The 16,329-nt window shown below is 46.4% G+C and overlaps 8 protein-coding genes across 8 annotated transcripts in view; 2 read left to right on the top strand and 6 right to left on the bottom strand.

Annotated features, from left to right (window-relative positions):
* Positions 1 to 600: 600 nt before the first annotated feature.
* On the bottom strand, positions 601 to 1,695 carry LY89DRAFT_681045 (uncharacterized protein). Its single transcript, XM_018214195.1, has one exon. The coding sequence runs from the start codon at positions 1,543 to 1,545 to the stop codon at positions 616 to 618; it is 930 nt and encodes a 309-aa protein (XP_018075936.1). The 5' UTR covers positions 1,546 to 1,695; the 3' UTR covers positions 601 to 615.
* A 774-nt stretch (positions 1,696 to 2,469) lies between these two features.
* LY89DRAFT_714673 (uncharacterized protein) lies at positions 2,470 to 4,257 on the bottom strand (the record flags this gene model as incomplete). Its single annotated transcript, XM_018218144.1, has 3 exons — positions 2,470 to 3,457; positions 3,514 to 3,840; positions 3,910 to 4,257. 3 exons carry the CDS (start codon positions 4,255 to 4,257, stop codon positions 2,486 to 2,488), a joined length of 1,647 nt encoding a protein of 548 aa, XP_018075935.1. The 3' UTR covers positions 2,470 to 2,485.
* A 1,384-nt stretch (positions 4,258 to 5,641) lies between these two features.
* LY89DRAFT_681043 (uncharacterized protein) lies at positions 5,642 to 6,974 on the top strand. Its single transcript, XM_018214194.1, has 2 exons — positions 5,642 to 6,103; positions 6,153 to 6,974. The coding sequence occupies exons 1-2, from the start codon at positions 5,740 to 5,742 to the stop codon at positions 6,617 to 6,619; spliced, it is 831 nt and encodes a 276-aa protein (XP_018075934.1). The 5' UTR covers positions 5,642 to 5,739; the 3' UTR covers positions 6,620 to 6,974.
* Positions 6,975 to 7,377: 403 nt separating this feature from the next.
* Positions 7,378 to 8,904, bottom strand: LY89DRAFT_378088 (uncharacterized protein). The gene is made up of 3 exons (XM_018207106.1): positions 8,625 to 8,904; positions 8,294 to 8,579; positions 7,378 to 8,241 (listed from the first exon to the last, which is right to left on the bottom strand). Exons 1-3 carry the CDS (start codon positions 8,652 to 8,654, stop codon positions 7,454 to 7,456), a joined length of 1,104 nt encoding a protein of 367 aa, XP_018075933.1. The 5' UTR covers positions 8,655 to 8,904; the 3' UTR covers positions 7,378 to 7,453.
* On the bottom strand, positions 8,489 to 9,136 carry LY89DRAFT_681042 (uncharacterized protein). The gene is made up of 2 exons (XM_018214193.1): positions 8,625 to 9,136; positions 8,489 to 8,579 (listed from the first exon to the last, which is right to left on the bottom strand). Exon 1 carries the CDS (start codon positions 9,078 to 9,080, stop codon positions 8,895 to 8,897), a length of 186 nt encoding a protein of 61 aa, XP_018075932.1. The 5' UTR covers positions 9,081 to 9,136; the 3' UTR covers positions 8,489 to 8,579; positions 8,625 to 8,894.
* Positions 9,137 to 10,209: 1,073 nt separating this feature from the next.
* Positions 10,210 to 12,256, bottom strand: LY89DRAFT_714670 (uncharacterized protein). Its single transcript, XM_018218143.1, has 2 exons — positions 11,835 to 12,256; positions 10,210 to 11,779 (listed from the first exon to the last, which is right to left on the bottom strand). Exons 1-2 carry the CDS (start codon positions 12,201 to 12,203, stop codon positions 10,289 to 10,291), a joined length of 1,860 nt encoding a protein of 619 aa, XP_018075931.1. The 5' UTR covers positions 12,204 to 12,256; the 3' UTR covers positions 10,210 to 10,288.
* An 862-nt stretch (positions 12,257 to 13,118) lies between these two features.
* Positions 13,119 to 14,854, bottom strand: LY89DRAFT_637387 (FAD/NAD(P)-binding domain-containing protein). The gene is made up of 2 exons (XM_018211531.1): positions 14,453 to 14,854; positions 13,119 to 14,297 (listed from the first exon to the last, which is right to left on the bottom strand). Exons 1-2 carry the CDS (start codon positions 14,616 to 14,618, stop codon positions 13,201 to 13,203), a joined length of 1,263 nt encoding a protein of 420 aa, XP_018075930.1. The 5' UTR covers positions 14,619 to 14,854; the 3' UTR covers positions 13,119 to 13,200.
* A 695-nt stretch (positions 14,855 to 15,549) lies between these two features.
* The window catches only part of LY89DRAFT_694153 (proline-specific peptidase), a gene marked incomplete at both ends in the record, with an annotated part of 1,536 nt that continues 756 nt past the window's right edge, over positions 15,550 to 16,329 (top strand). The window contains 2 exons of the mRNA XM_018216681.1: positions 15,550 to 15,589; positions 15,669 to 16,219. Coding sequence (XP_018075929.1) covers positions 15,550 to 15,589; positions 15,669 to 16,219 — 591 coding nt within the window. The remainder of the gene's footprint in view (positions 15,590 to 15,668; positions 16,220 to 16,329) is intronic.

Here is a 16,329-nt window from a genome sequence, read left to right as displayed (position 1 = left end):
TGTCTTTGGCACTGATATGGCAAATTTGGAACTCATTTTCAGTGGGATTGGCATCCAAAGTCGTCTTTGATGCTGACTAGGGAGATAATATCACGTCTGACATGGCTACTTCAAAGTCTGGTCCCAGATTTCTAGCGCGTCCGTCCTAGTTTTTGAATTGCTTTGTTCTTACCTCGGACGGTGAGTCACGAGCAGATGAGTAGATCTCAAGAAGTACATAAACCAGCCTCCTCATCTGGAATTGATATACATAGATTCCTTTCCAAGCGCACAACTCTCCATCCTTTTGTGGGTTGGTGTAAAGAGCAGGATCGGGTGGTTCATAATCTGATCATTCATGGATGCGTGGATTATGGAACCATCACATGGTGATTATTCTGGGGCTATGGTTACGAGTCAAGAGGAAAGTTGATAGAATATAGGTGTTCTTGACGGCGAAGGGGCAACTGACAGCAGATCATCGTCTCTTCCTTTCTGATGAATTCAATATCAGTTGCCCTGGCACCAAGTTCTTCATCTATTTTGAAGGGTGGATAGAAGCTTGAACCTAAGATTTAAAATTGCTCCAGAAAGAATATCAAGAAGAATCTCATTATTATTGTCCTCTAAAGCAATCTAGACTGAAATTCGGAATTCAATCTCAACTTCACCCCCTCCATCTTTTGGTCTTCCATAAAGAGCATCCCAATCCCTCAACCAATGAAATAAACATGAACCACAGCCAGATCTCACTCCAAAGCTATTCAGCTCTATGAGTTTGCATTCCTCGCTTTCCTCATCAAACATAACATCAAAAGTGAAACCTTGCTGGAGTAGTAGCTTGTCCATTTCTCCCCCATTGCCACCTTTAACCTCATCCAGAATATTTCCATGTACTTCTTGAGCACCGTTCATAATTCTTTCCATGGCCCGACTTATCTCATCTGCCGGTCTTGCAGAGAAGAAATTAGGTTTGTGCCATCTGTACTGACTAACAGCAGTGATCTTCCCTTCTGGTGGTGCACAAAAGACCCTGTACTCGTTTTCCGTCCTCATATGCTCATTAAATGGCAAGAAAAAGAGCTCAAAAGCTTCATCACCACTCTCAAGACACCTCAAAATCGAATTTGTAGCCCGATGTGAAGTCGTGATTCGCAACACGATTTCCTCCGCAGTCCTCAACGGGCTGATACCTCGAACTCCATCTTTGGCAGAACAAGCATCCAATCTCAAGAATAAGCCTTTTAGTGTAAAATTGAGAGTGTTGAAACTCAGTGCCAATTCTGCGAGCTCCTCTGCATAAAGTCTATTCGGCTCCCTCGTATGCAGTGAACTTTGCGCAGCTTCGAGAATGAATCTTGCTTGTTTGCTGGTGATGTTGGTGATTTGTATCTGCTCGAGAGAGATATTCTGAGACTTTGCTATGAGGGGAAGCCAGCGTTTGAATGACTGTGGGACTTCTGATGGGATTGATTCTCCGGGAGCTTCGGCTTCAGTGTGGAAGTATGAGTTGTAGTTTTCTTCGTTTGCTGCTACCAGCGCAGAGTCAATCTTAACGAGTCGCATGTTTGTGATGTCTCAGTGGAAATTGAGATCATAACCCATATTGCGTTTGTTGTTGTAAGTTGAAGCATTGAGGAAGTGGGTGGAATGTCGAGTTTTGTGAATGAGAGTTTTCGCTTCGAGCCTAATACGGGCGGAAGTTACGACATAAAGGTCGCACCTACTAATTATTCACTTTTTGGAGTATTAACTATCGAAAAATTTGCCCAAATACTTGAATTTTCTATGAACGCGCTGCAACATCTTATGTACATTTTCAATAACTCTACATAATACGTACTCACCTGTTACGGATCACCTGGATCACCCTAATCTGAATCGCCTGCAGTAATCGCCTGCCCCAATCGCCTGTGACAGGGATCACGTGAGCACTTGGGTAGCCTCCACGTGATCCTCCCTGAGAACGGATCGGGCTTAGGGCGTAAGCATGTTTCACTCTGGCGTATATAAGCTCTGGCTCTCCCACTCCCTTCTTCCTTCCTTACCTTTAGATTCTAAGAGATAGCCGAATCGATTCTTCGTCTACGTACTGAGCTTCTCACCGTGTTGTCACAAGAAGGCTAGTTTATGTTGAAAATGCTGATAATAACGACCTGTTTAGAGCGCTTTAATTAGCTAGTTTGGAATCTCTTATTATTAGGAGAATGGCAAATTTAAGAATTAGATTTTGATTTTTATAATATACATAGAATTTTGCAACGCGTACATAGAAAATTCAAGTATTTTTCGATAGTCAATACTCCAAAAAGTGAATAGTCAGTAGGTGCGACCTTTATGTCGTAACTTCCGCCCGTAGCCTAAGCGATCGCCGTGAGTCAGGTCACGTGTGTTTTCGTTCGCTGTGGAGCCTTTGTATCGTTCTCTTTGATCAAATTGTGGAAGAATTGGGACATGATAGTAATTACTTCATTCATCTTCATCTAATTTACACAATCCGTTTCATTCAAACGAGATGTCTCTCCTCCAACTTCTCAATCCCTGCCCACGCCAAGAGCTCATTCATGCTGTTCACAAACACTGTCTTCTCCTCCACGCTCTCTTCGAGAGGTACATATCTCCAGAGCAAACCTTGATGCCTCCTCCCAATCATCAAATAGTCCATGTTTCGCTCCAATGCGTTTCTTTCCAGTCGAACTGCAATGGCATCTTCGCCGAAGGACAATGGGAACAAGTTTAGCAGCTTTTTCCTGAGGTGCATGCTGACTTTTGGTACCAGAACTTGGATGTTACGAGGGAGCCGTGGGATGTGTGGGGGAGGCTTTATAGCATCGGATTCAAGCAAACATGTGACGCGAAACAAAGTCGAGGCTCGAACATGAATGGGGAACGGCTCCAAGTGCATGTTGAGGATAAGAGGCTCGATAACGTAGAACATCTTGAGGCAGATCTTCAGCGCTGTAGCATACTCGGCTCTTACTGCGTACGCACTGGCAAGTATCTCGTGCAGTTTATGCATGTGGAGAGATCCATAGCCGAATCTAGCTGTCAAGATAGCTTGGATGCCTCGTTCAATGTCTTCGATGCGGTTAGCAGCCTTCATTGTTCCGAGAGCGCACAACTTCAAGGTTTGAAGACGTAAATAACCAGTTGGAGCTGGCAAGGGAGAGTTGCACAGGCAGCATCGACAGTTGAGGTGTCTGTTCTTCAGGAATTGTCGACGGAATTCGTGGTCAGGTCGATCTCCCGCGCGGTTCAGTGTGATTTCCTCGTCCTTGGAGATATTCCTGGTTGCCCGTACGCGCAATTCGTTTCCCTCAAATATGAGCATGGAATTTGGGTTGCAGTCGTGGGCACAATAAGAAACGAAGGGTTCGACGCATATTCCAACCATAGCTGTTGAGCTAGCTTCCATGAAGACGCATGTCGAATGTGCTTTGACAAGAGGGAGAGCTACAGGACTGGCGTGGTAGCCAAACTGTCCACGTTAGCATCTAGGACCGAATCAAACTCTGGTTGTGGAAAAAGACTCACTGTGGCAAGAATGTGTTGGAGAGTTGCCTCGTCAAGTTGGGTTCCGATGATCATTTTGGTGAGTCTGGCAAGATACAAGTATAAACCATTCTTGAAGTGCGGATCCAGCAAGAGGTTTGTTTGGCCCGGAAGACAGTAGTCGAAAGCTTCATACACGATCTTATACTTGGGAAAGAGAAGGACATAGCGCAAAAGGAGTCGAAACTTAGCACTACTGAGCATATGCAGGTCTCCCCTGTGAGCTTTGATATACTGCATTTGTCTGAGGGTATCGAAGGAATGGCATTCGCGGCTGTGATGGTGCTCCCAAGCTGATGCCCTACAGTTCTATATTGAAGTCAGGATACTGTTCAAGAGTGCGGATCTGAGAAAAGGAGACATAGAAATACCACGTACCTCGTTGCAGTAGTATACTACAGCACATCCAGTGCAAGGCTGTAGCTTGTTCTCGATCTTGCCATCCGTTGTCATCCATGTATCCTCTCCGCCAATTGGAAACACAGTCGCAAAGCAGAAGTCGCAAGTTTTCCGTAAAGCCTCTGGAGTGTCTCCCACAATGGCGAGAGGGTCTTTGACCTTGAAGATAAGATCACCTTTCTTGATAGAGGCACGCGCGAGGACTCCTGGAGATGGATCGGCACGGGTTACCATGAAAGCAAGGAGTTTGTCTGTCTCAACACGATTTGGGAGAGGGATTCCGCCATAGACTTTGGTTTCCACGCCGAAGGCGTCGATGGAATCCATCTTGAGGTCAATGCTGCTGCGCGTCTGCAGCTAGGGAATGAAAACAAGAGTTGTAGTTCTCGTAAGATCTTTGAAAGAGGGTGTGGACTGAACGGTGTTGACTCTTGCGGAATTTTTCTCGAAGGCAATATCCAGGCTTAGCGTCTATCACGAGGATTTTGGACAAACCACCTAAGAGCTCTTCATCGCGTCATAGTCTACCCAAGGCTATAATTTGGTCGACTCAGAAATTTGGAAGATCCCAGGCTGAGTATCTGGTGCGTACAGTGTTGACGGCTATTCATGATCGAAGAACGATTTAGGGCTCGTCGACTTCTGAAAGCACAGTATAGTCCAGTTTCTTTTATGCTAATGTCGGATAGTCAACATACTTCAATATACTCTGAATCTGAAGAGGAGAGAAATTGAGTTCTTGCGAATACCTCCGCTTTCACATCATGATACAGTGAGTGGCGGATGTTGAACAAGTTGCCAATCTCCTTGAACAAGAGGCACTATGTCTTCTCACGCAGTAGGTTGTGTTAGAGCTAATGCACGACCTTCTTGATTCGTCTCCATAATATTGTTCTTTAATAAAATAGTCTATGAAAGAATGTCCGCTTAAGGTCCCCCCCAAAGGCAAGCATTGAATCAGGCAGGTAAAGTGAGATCCCCTGGAGCGGAGAATCTTAGTCTTTACTCCTATCACACGACATAGCATGTCTTCTCTGTCTTGTTCCTGACTTTGTCTCACTGCACAATCCTTGGCCCCTGCCTTCCTTGGCTTTCCTACCTTTTATTTGCCTACGACTCAGATCAGTACAGAGATCCAATTTTGAAATTGGAACTGAGTCTCCAACAACTTGACAACTGAAAAACACAGACAGAATAGGATTCTGGAGAGTATTCTCACATGACAATGCAGCGAACAACTTAGGCGGATTAGCTTGGCGAATCCGATCAAATTTAATAACCTTCCACTTATCTTGCGCATTGCAAAATCCCATTATCATCGACGCTAGCAATCAAAAGTCTAGATAGAACATAATTCAATCCTCAAGAGCTCTGGGACATGGAAAAGCGCAATGTCAAAGGATGGCAACATAGACTCTGATCAGCCACCACTTTCGCCTTATGCGCTTTCATCGACAGACTGTCTGCCGATACATGCTAGCTTTACGCGCAAACTTCTCCACTTCTCAACTGCTCATAGCCTCTAGCATTGGAATTCCCGAGATTCCTCAAGACAATCGCCACGTGAACATGACTAAAATTGCTTCCGTATTTGAGATGTAAGTGATTGGTTGCTCTTGCACCCCGCACAATTAAGCATAACTCGATGCTCTCGGGACGGGAGCATTGACCTCCCGAGTTGATAATGCTTATATATTGAACTTTCTTCTACAGAAGATGCGGGGTGGTGACCATATATTTGAACACCAACACCGTAATGAACCTTCCTTTGAATTGAATAGCTTAGCAATACGGTCGGGGCACCCAAACATGCTCAAGTTCTCAGCCGTCACAGGAGCCAATTCTCGCTTCGCAAGCGACAACTCCCAAAACACAGGCCTAGTCTGTGTCTTCGCTGGAGCAACAGGCGGCATCGGCGCAGGCACAATCGAGAGACTCGTCGTCATGTTACAATCCGCAACTTTCTACGTCCTAGGAAGATCAGCTTCCCGTTTCGCAGCCCAGCGTTCTAAGCTCGAGAGCCTCAATCCGAGTCTCAAGATCGTGTTTCTTGAAGCCGAGCTCTCGCTCATCGCTGATATTGACGCTGTGTCGAAGAAAATTCTGGATGCTGAGAAGAGGGTGGATATCTTGTACATGAGCCAAGCTTGCTTTCCTATCAATGTACCTCAATGTATGTCTCCCAGTCAGTCTTCCAGATAACTCACACTGAGCAAATACAGACACGAAAGAGGGCATGGGCATCGATCTTTGCTTTGCCTTGCAATTCTACTCCCGTCTACGACTAACATCCAACCTCCTCCCACTCCTTCGCAACTCCCAGCGACCACGAGTCTTGACCGTGCTCAGCGGCGGCAAAGAAGCGAAAATGCTCGATGAAGACATCGGTCTCCAGAACCCTCAAAACTACGGCCTAGCTCCAGCTATTTCTCATTGTGCCACTCTGACAACGCTGTCCTTGGAGTACCTAGCCGAGAATGACAAGCAGATCACTTTCATGCACAATTACCCCGGTCTCGTGTCCACGGATCTCTTTGCACGCCTATCGGCTCCAGAATCTTTTGGAATCTTAGGAAAGGGACTCTTTGCGGTCTTTCGATTCGTTGCCGCTACGTTACTAAAGCTTTTCGGACAATCACCGCTGGATTCTGGTGCGAGGCAGGTGTTCGTACTAACTAGTGACAAATAGCCCAGGTGAGGTGTGGCGCATTAATGAAAACAGTGAACCTGTCACGAGTTCTGCGGTGCTGGGGAGGTATAGGGAAGAGGGGTGGCGTGAGAAGGTTTGGGATCATGCGACGGGGATTTTTGAGAAAGCTCTGAGCGGAAGCAGATGAGATGCAAGTGTCGTCTCTTAATTTTGGATACCTCTTTTCTATGGCTGCGAAGCTGATGTTGATATTTGCGGAGAGTTGAGCAAATTTGTGATACTAGTAACTTGTGCCTTTGGTTTGGTAAAGGGGTCCTGTAATGAGAAGTTTAAGTCAAATTTACTGCAAAGTACCGAGATTAGCTTGCACACTGAGCCAAGAACCAACTCGAAGACAAGCATGCTGCATAAGAATCCAAACTTCCTCGTGGCAAGCAACTTTGCAAAAGCTTGTTTCCACTGGGTATATTCAAGTGAAGAGCCATGGAATTAGGCGACACGTGCAGATACAAGCAAGCAGGCAAATGAGAGAGTCTCAGCTCTGATTAACCTTGCATGAAACTTTGTAAAAGTGTTGCCAGGAGCGCCTTTTACTCTTGCTTGGGCTCACCTGATGGGATCACGGTCTCTTGAGAAACTGATAAAAATGTATGTATATTGCAAGCTTATTGCTTCAAGAGCAATACTTCGACTTGCAACAATGATTAAGCAAGAATTTTGATGTGGTAAATGACCCTCATGTGCCAGAGTCTCTCCTTTCTCCCTCCATCTGAAAGCGTCGTCGACGTGTACACTAAATCAATTTTCGTAAATATCCCCTCCTGTTCAAGTTATAAATATTCAAATCAATTCGCAATGGTTCCAATAGCTTATTCAATACCGCTCATAGTCCCTCTCCTTCCTCGGATGCTTGATGATCGTCCCTGGCGGATGATCCTCCTTCGCAAACCTACATCCAAATGCAGTACAGAAAGGCTCCTTCCCGCCTGCTCCTAAACTAACACTCGGACAATGGTGCCCGTAAATACAAAATTCCAACTCGCAGTCCTGGCCATTGAGACAAGGATTCAGGCGTGTCAGGTAAGCGATGGCTTTGAGATCTTCTTCCGTAGGTTTGTACTTGTGTTCAAAGCAGCATTCGTCGCCTTTAGCGCAAGGTCCACGGAGATAATGATTGTTGCAGAGTTTGTTACTGGTTGTGCGGCGTTTGATCTTGTCTAAGACTGCGGCGTTGACGGTTATGGGTGGATCGAGACCACGGGGTGAGGGTGTCCATGCAGGCTTTGCGACAGGTGGAGGTTGGATTGGAGATGCTTTTGGTGCAGGTGCTCCATTTCTAGCCGCCGGGGACGCAATTGGGGACGGAATTGGAGCTGCAGGAAGGATGGATGTTACGCCAGCCCATGTATTTGGAGGTGTTGGAGCCGAGACGAAGGTACGATCGATCAGCTTCTCTGCACGAAATATGTTTGTGAAATTTAAGATTTGTAGACCGGTTGATTGGAGTTCGCGGACTGCTGGTGGCCCTTCCAAAATGGTGATTCGGCTTCGATCTTCGGGAGTAACGACTTCGTCGAGGAAGGGAGCATAACCAGCATCGTGAGAAATACCGAGGAGGATTTGTTTGCAGTTGTGATTTCGGAGGTGCCATCGCATGCATTCTGCTCAAGTCAGACATGGCCGATACCAGGATAATTGATGAGGAATGTATACCCTTGATTTTCGAATCTGCTCTCTCTTTTCCATGTCCGACATCGACAAAATCAAAAGAAGCTTTCCCTTGTGTAAATCCTAATGTAAAATCCCTCAACTCGTCTGGACTATTAAGAGAACCATCTCGACACATAGCTTTCGACAGACCGGTAATATTCGCGCAAACTTTTGCCATTATTTCGAGTTGATCGGTGGCATCAGGACAATTCTCGAGGATGGTATTTCGAAGTTGTGTCGCTGCTTGCTTTCCTCCTTCGATACCAAGACGAATGAGAGCTTCGTTGAACTATCAGAGTCAGTGTATTTCTCCAATCAGGCAGCAGATACTAACGATCATGCCATCTCCATCAATCAAGACCATAACATAAGGATTTCGATTCTGCAGACATTAGCAGGAGGCAGCAGACTCAACAACTGCATACCCTCATAGATTCCACATCAACGCAGTATTGGCCCATGCGTTGCTGAGCCTCATTCAACTTGGTCTGCAGATCTCTTCTCGAGCGTCGAGCGTCGTCGAGATCCAACTGAGCGTCTGTGAGCTCCCCAGAGAGGCGAGCATTTTCGTGTCGTAACTGGCTTTCAACGTGTTCACAGTAAATCAATAAATCCTATCGAAGTCACGAACGAATTCCCATAGGCAATAGCAAAGAATAGCTCGGTCTGCAAATGTATGTGCAGTAGCCTGAACGTGGACTGGACTGGGACCTACCTTTATTAACTCGTCGGAGTTGTCTCGCTGAACCTGCAGAGACTGGAATCTTTGAACGAAGTCCATGATAGCCATTGGGGGCAGTTGTGCCATGACAATGTTGTTGCAATGGTGTAGCAAAAAGTGGTTTTCAGCTGAGGTTGTGAAAAATGTTGGGGGGATTTTTCTTGAAGTCGCTGCCGGGCGTCGCGTGTTTCTGGATCTGCAATGCACCGAGGGAGACGCGACAGTGGGTCACCGAAGAGCTAAAGTGGGAGGAAGAGCCTGGGATAAATTGTTATAAATATCTCCCGTGGTCCTCTGCAGTTCTTTCGACAACAATTCGATCTTCTCGTCGGTCGTCGAAGAAAGGATTGACTTGTGTCGTCTGAGGATCGGATCGGATCGATAAGAGAGGAGGAAAAGGAAAAAGCAAATCTTCAGTTGTCTTCCCTCACTTTCTTTTTTGCAATGCCCCAATGGTGGTTTGTGACGGCTGTGCTGCGGTGCTTCACCTGCTGTGTCTCGGTTGGCAGCCGCTCAAGTGGTTTGCAGTGACGCCGAGTTGTTCAGCAAATCACTTTCCCTGTTTGCAACAGAGAATTGCGCAGCAGCGGAAGTGCATTTGACGGTGTCCAGAACGGGTTGCTGTGTATTTCATTTCGACCCGATGTGGTGTGAAGCTTCCGAGACGAAACAAATTAGTAGGGTAAGGTTAAGTGCGACGTGAGTCGGGATGAACGCGTCACGAGTTGACATGCAAGACCTTACCACGCTCGCGCTTACTTGTATGTTTCTGCGTTTCTAGGAATAGGCTTGATAACATAGATTTTGTTCCAATCTTCGAGTGAGGTTGGCGAGGCTCTTCGCTTCAGTGTGCCAATTGGATCTGCATTTCTATAGTAAGATGTTTCAACGGTTCTCTGAAAATTGAAGATGCGAGCGCTATTTCTATGTATGTCTTTGCTAAAATCACAACTTTTGTGGACGGCATCTGTTATACTACTTTTCGAATTGATACTACAAGCAATGCATTGTTTGCGTAGTATTTTCAAGTCTAGACCTTAGTCTAGACCTTGGTCTGTTGACAACCTCGTTTTACAAGCAGTTTCGCTGCACAAGTCGAATCAAAACGCTGCTTGTGGTCTGCTTCGTTGCCGCCTACCCTATTCTCTATTTCTATGCACATGCATACAGTTCACTTCCACTAGCCTCATCATGTCTGGAGGTTAATTATACATTGAAAATATATACATTGCCTCTGGTTCGTTGAGTGATGTCCAGTCCCAACTGTATACCAACAATCATAAGTGCGGAATGTTGCCCATGATATTCAATGATGGCGTCTTATAAACACCTATCGGTACATGCCGCAATGAAACAAAAGACTCAATGACGATGTAGAGCCGGGCACAGACATATAGGAATGCGATTGTGCCCAAAAATCCTAAAATAGCATATCCGATGCCGTTATCTATCCTAATATCAAGTGAAGAGCGCTGGTGGTCCCTGCGGCCAGCGTTATTGGGCCGAGGTCGATGTCGACGCCAAACCGTACGCCGCATGTTATTGGCAAATATTACCAAAGAGATTAGCGCAGTCACTCCGGCGGTTGCAATAAGATAATAACATGACGCTTTCCAGAGTAGCCTCTCAATCGTCGTTGGGAAGATTATGCTCAGTGCCCCCAGGTGGACACAGCCATACGCTGTGGGAATTAATGCCATCGCGCTTGCTAAGTAAGCTGAATCCGAGTTAATATCATGAAGAAAGCTTCCATCATAGTTCTGGGATCTCAGTGCCAATATGCCCGCTGTTGAGGCGTCGCGGGAGAACATCCCGAGGGTGGTTGTGTTCTTATAAAACTCTGCAGTGAGATCCGAGTCATGATACCTTGTCTCTTTGAAGGGATCATAACCGCCCTCGATGACCTTGATGATGAATTTTGCGGTCAAATTAAGTCTGTCGATGTCTGCTTGGGAGAGCGACACCGCACAAATTCTATCTCGAGGATGGAGTAGATAGACGAGTGATGTTACTGAGGATATGTCCGGCCCAAGACCACAAGGTAATGCTTGTCCGCTAATCAACCTGCAGACCACCTTCGAGTCGTGTCGTGGGGTGTACTCCTCCGCAATATTCGCAACATTGCTGGTCATGTCATACTTGGTCAGAACCTGGGTCTCATCTGGTGTAGAAACGACCTCATTTGGTGCCTCTCTGACCTCCGACGAAACCGATTGCGGACTGGCCCACCACAAGAATGTGGGCTCCCGCGTAGTGATTTTGTCTCTGTGTCTCCTTTTATATCTAAAGTTCACGAGATTGCCATGATGTGGTGATGATACCTGTAGCATATATGCCAAGAGGTCCAAGCGATCTCGGAAATCAATGACAGTCGGATCCTGGACATTCAAAGGCTTGCGGATCCAGAGTCCATACATGACAATCACACACACCACATGTACAATGGTATGCACCTCGAGCAAAGTAACAGGATACCCGGCAACCTTGCGCTCGATAGCTTGTCCGACAATCCAGAGTACTTGGAAACACACCAGACCCTTGGCAAGAGTGTCGGCTTTACTTTTGTCTTGGATGTTGATTCGACTTGTTTCCAGAAATCGTCCATGTTTCGCAAGAAACAATATACCATCGGTTGTGAATGTGACCCTGCGTAAGGTGTTGTGCATGTTTGACACATCCGCAGCAAAGCCACCCATCACCGCATAGTGAGCGTAGACCATGTCGAATGGAGGCTTTGAAGGGGCATCTCGCTCTGGAGGTGGTGAAATCATAAGGGCCGTTAACAAGAAATCCAACGATACATTCCAGAATAGTTTCACGAACCTGGTCCTTGCCTGCCGTACTCTTCTCAAAAGCCTCATTGATATCTTTCAAGAATCTCTTGGCCAAAAGCCACTGCTCAAACGCCGTGTAAACCACCAGCTCCGGCGCAAAAATCGCAATTCCCACCCATTTTGTTTTTCTCAGCCAGAATTTTACCCTGGTATCGTTTGGTGGAGGAACGTTCAAATGAATCGCCGTATAAACGCAGAGCAGAAGGGTAAACAGGCAACTGTAGAGAAGGCTCCAGGTACCGCGCCCAGCTGGATCGGGAACCCAGCTCGGAGCGATGTCTCTCTGCAAGGCTGTGAGGTTTGTGACGGGGGCCGCGGTCGCGGAAAAGAAATATAATGTGGAGAAAAGTAAACTCATGTTGGCATTGTGATGATGATGATGGATTAGAGAAATGAGAAAGGGGAGAAATCAAAGAGGCAAAAGGCTGGAAGATATAAAGATGTGTAGGTGAGGCTACGTGGTGGTGGCTCAGCTCGGGGTGCCAAGGAAAGAATTCGCCAGAAGAGAGGCTATTCGCTAATGCTTCTTCAGGGGTAGTTCAAACGACGATAGGGCCTTGTGGCTATGGCTGTAATGTTTCAGATCAATCGCTCCTGTCGAATGAAGTGATGGCAAGAAAAGAGAGCAGAGAAAGCCATGAAAGGTGTAGGTTGACACATCTGTGGAAGCTTATCACTAGATTTGCATTCATTCGACAACCATGACCTCGACATGTAGATCCACAACCAGTAAGAGATGAGGATAGTCACCCTTTATGATGGACAGTTTCTGCGAAAGCAGCCCCATGGCTACAGGCCCTCAACCAGATATTGCGATTCTGACCACGTGATGCTATTCAAGATCACGTGCCAAGTCCCCTTTTGAAGTCTCGACTCTCGTTCAAGGAAGCTCTGGTCCTGTAGTTGCCGTTGAACGAAAATCAATTCTCTGTACGAAATAAACAATGCTAAAATCATTCACAGTAATCCAGCTGCAGGAGCGAGGAACCAGAAAAGCAAAGCAAATATAATGCGGCAAACTCTTCCGTGGAACAGACAGTGGTTGATAGCTGTAATCAAGCGATCAATTCTGTCCGTGAGCGCAATAACAGAACTCCATGTATAGATACGATGCGAAAGTACAGAAGCTGTCATGACACATAGCATGTAAGTTTGAGAATGAGAGGACTCCCCTTTTGACTGGCTTGCACTAGCGCCGTTAAATTCATTTACGCACTTATTTTGAGAATCTTCTTGGGAATCAGGGTAATGAGCACTGGATGGGAGCTCAGTCATTGCAAAGACGTCAAAGCTTTCTACTGTAGGTACTATACAAGAGAGGAGAGGCGCATGTTGATACTCGAACACGAAGAGATCTAGGACTTCGCCGGCCATGGATAATCAGGCATGGGAACTTTCTTCTCCGTGAATCCTAGCTTAGCTCCCACAGTCATGGCCATCTGATCCAGCTTCGTCCTTGTCACAAACCACAATATCGTGTTCCTAATCTTGATGCCCCACTGCGTCTGCGGATTAAGAAGCTGCATCGCATAATCTCCAATGGTCCCACCCTGAGTGTGCTTCACGAATGGAAGCAAGATATCCTCATATCCTTTCAACGCCGTTTTGAAGTCACCAGGATGATTCAAAAGCTCTCCAGCGAGAACATACCCGCCAATGATTGCGAGACTTGTACCAAAACCAGGGGTGGCATAGCCGGCATCCCCAAGCAAGACTACTCTGCCGTCCTGTAACTTGGGAGATCTGATCTGACCAAAAAGAGAGCAGTAGAAGTCGTCGCTTTGCCTCATGCCTTTCAGCGTCTCTGGTGCCAACCAACCCATGTCTTGGAACAGCTCTTCCATCAGGTTCATGTAGCTTTCATTGCCTTCACGGAGAGTTTTGTTGAGTCTCTCCTTCATTTCAATGTCTCCCTTCGTGGTTATATTCATAAAGATAGCTCTCGTGCGGCCAGCAGGATCGGGATCGGGACGTAAGTAGAGAGCGCGTCCGCCTACATCGCTGAATCCCTTTGCAAGACGACCGCCCTGGAGTAGATCTTCCTTAATGGTAAAATATGCTACATGGACACCCTCGTCGTGGAGTTGTTCTTGCGGACTGGTGTTGAGCATCTTGCCGCGAATCCGTGAGCCAAGCCCATCGGCAGCAACAAGAAGGTCGTACTTCTTCATTTGCTTGCTTTTTGTGAACGTGACATCCACTCCGTCATCGTGCTGCTCAAAATGGTCGACGGACTCGTTGAAGATCAGTTTCACCCGATCCGTGATTGGGTTGAGGAAGATTTTCGCAAGTTCCCCGCGGAAGATTTCGTATTCGGATGTCATGCTCTGAACATCTGATCTGCCGGTCGCTCTGAACGTTGCTATCTCTCTGCCATCTACATCTACCAGCTGCATGCCCTCTTCCTGAGTGCTTTGTCTGCGTATCTCCTCCTCCGCACCCATCCTTTTAACTATATACAAATCAGTATAGACTTTTGATAGAGATCTTGGAGCCGAGGTGCACATCCGAGTCGAAACACTACTTTTTTGATGAGGAGCTTCCGAAAATGATCTTGAAGATCTCGGCTCCTACAATGACTATAAAACAAGGGAGAATTTGACATACTGATATCGACGGCTGAGCTTCGTATGTCAACACTGGCACCAGTCAACCGCAGCGCAGGGTCACGCTCAACTATCGTGATGTTGGCATCGGGATGGGCACGGAGGAGCCAAAACGAGAAGAGAGCACCCGCGATGCCGGAGCCAGATATGAGGATGTTGAGAGGCATTGCGGTGACAGTCACGTAGTCTTGAAGGAAGGAAAGTTTCGTACCACGAATGTGGGCTCCGGATCAGTCTTTATATATGTCATGACGACATCAACAAAACGACGGAGCAATGAGGCTTATGCTTTATGACCTGTGAGATTAGTCCGAGCCCGATCCGCTTATAATTAAAGTTGTCGCCATATCTGAGTTGGTACCTAGAACACAACAAGTCGCGGTTCAAAATTGAGGATATTTCGTGTTCCCGTTTAGGTTAAGATGTTCGTATTCCCAAAGAGGATACTCCGTACTCTCGTTTCGCGCACTCCCGTCGAGGACTAACCATAACAATGCTAGTACACTTCTGGATTTCGGTCGCACAATAGGCAGTCAAGCTGGAGAAAAAAAGCGGACGATGTTGCCGTGGCTTGGAACAAAATACCGGCCCGCGATGTTTTGCTGTCTCTGAAGAAGGCCTATGTGAGCTTGTACCTGTACCTTCCGAATATTCAACCGAGGCTGATGCTTTCAGAGTTCGATGATAAGAGGAGGGAATAGAAACACACTTTTTAGTTGCTTAAGAATTGGCATTACAACTGGAATTGAGAGATTTACAGGAAGCCCTGAAATCGTTTCTCTATGGGCTTTGGTGATAGTACTAGACCTGGCCTGAGCGAGGGGTACCTGTGGTAGACCGGTGTACCTCCAGATTCGGTGGGACGCCCGTCACGGCTCCCACTATGTATTTGCTGCATGTTTTATGAGCAAGCAAAACAGTTTCAATCTTTGATAAGCGAATGTAAAAATCGAGTCGCTTTTGTGCTTATTTCGTCATCAACAACGGATCTGGGTGGGTTGTGGCTTTTGGTATTTCGTCCTTCCTAATTCGGTAATTTTCATCAATGCTTCGACTCAGAGCGACATATACAAAAGCGCTCAGTGCTACCCCAACAAAATGGCAGAAAACATACAACGCATTCAGATCTCTTCGAAAAGTCCAGTCTCAAGACTCAAAGAACCAACAAATAACTTTTTCCATTAATTATCAACATGGCATCCCTCACACAATTGAAGCCGAAGCCGATTTCGATTATCCCTCTGCAAATAAGCCTTGTAAGACTGGGTACAAGATAATCAGCCCTGCTGTCACGGACTCTTCACGCATACCTCTAATCTGTATTCATGGCGGTCTCGGAATGACACATCACTACCTCTCAACACATTCAATTCTCACCGAGAAATACGGCATTCCAGTCATTTTCTACGATCAAATCGGCTGCGGCTTCTCTACCCATCTGCCAGAAAAATCGATAGATCAAATATTTTGGACAGAAGACCTTTTTATTGCCGAACTCGAGAATCTCATCGCACATCTCAACCTCAAGGAATATGATATCCTAGGATCCTCTTGGGGAGGCATGATGAGCTCTCGATTTGCTTCTCGACGACCGGCCGGGTTGAGGAAACTGATTCTTGCCAACGCCCCTGCGGATATGAACCTAAGACATGAGTCAGCTCGTGAATATTGTCTGGATCTACCTCAGGATATTCAAGAAATCCTGCTCAAACATGAAAAGGCTAAAACAGAGGACTCGAAAGAGTGTAACGAAGCTTACCTCGAGTTTGTCCGTCGACATATACAGGCTGGTAAATCAGTCAGTCAGTCAGTCATCAGTCGAGCTTATTCTCCAACTGATTGACTGATTATAATGAAGGCATCCAACTGACTCACTGA

This window comes from Mollisia scopiformis (genome assembly GCF_001500285.1).
Source record: "Mollisia scopiformis unplaced genomic scaffold LY89scaffold_4, whole genome shotgun sequence".
NCBI classification, from domain to species: Eukaryota; Fungi; Ascomycota; class Leotiomycetes; order Helotiales; family Mollisiaceae; genus Mollisia; species Mollisia scopiformis.
This window is presented reverse-complemented; position numbering and strand designations above follow the sequence as displayed.

Excerpts from the sequence above, each read along its gene's own strand:
- LY89DRAFT_681045 (XM_018214195.1), bottom strand. The coding sequence starts at position 1,545 with ATGCGACTCGTTAAGATTGACTCTGCGCTGGTAGCAGCAAACGAAGAA.
- LY89DRAFT_714670 (XM_018218143.1), bottom strand. The coding sequence starts at position 12,203 with ATGAGTTTACTTTTCTCCACATTATATTTCTTTTCCGCGACCGCGGCC. Across the intron at positions 11,780-11,834 it reads GTACGGCAGGCAAGGACCAG|ATTTCACCACCTCCAGAGCG; the intron begins GTTCGTGAAACT and ends ACGGCCCTTATG.
- LY89DRAFT_637387 (XM_018211531.1), bottom strand. The coding sequence starts at position 14,618 with ATGCCTCTCAACATCCTCATATCTGGCTCCGGCATCGCGGGTGCTCTC. Across the intron at positions 14,298-14,452 it reads AAGCTCAGCCGTCGATATCA|TTAAAAGGATGGGTGCGGAG; the intron begins GTATGTCAAATT and ends ATTTGTATATAG.
- LY89DRAFT_378088 (XM_018207106.1), bottom strand. The coding sequence starts at position 8,654 with ATGGTCTTGATTGATGGAGATGGCATGATC. Across the intron at positions 8,580-8,624 it reads TTGATGGAGATGGCATGATC|TTCAACGAAGCTCTCATTCG; the intron begins GTTAGTATCTGC and ends TGACTCTGATAG. Across the intron at positions 8,242-8,293 it reads AGCAGATTCGAAAATCAAGG|AATGCATGCGATGGCACCTC; the intron begins GTATACATTCCT and ends TGACTTGAGCAG.
- LY89DRAFT_681043 (XM_018214194.1), top strand. The coding sequence starts at position 5,740 with ATGCTCAAGTTCTCAGCCGTCACAGGAGCCAATTCTCGCTTCGCAAGC. Across the intron at positions 6,104-6,152 it reads TCCTATCAATGTACCTCAAT|ACACGAAAGAGGGCATGGGC; the intron begins GTATGTCTCCCA and ends GAGCAAATACAG.
- LY89DRAFT_681042 (XM_018214193.1), bottom strand. The coding sequence starts at position 9,080 with ATGGCTATCATGGACTTCGTTCAAAGATTCCAGTCTCTGCAGGTTCAG.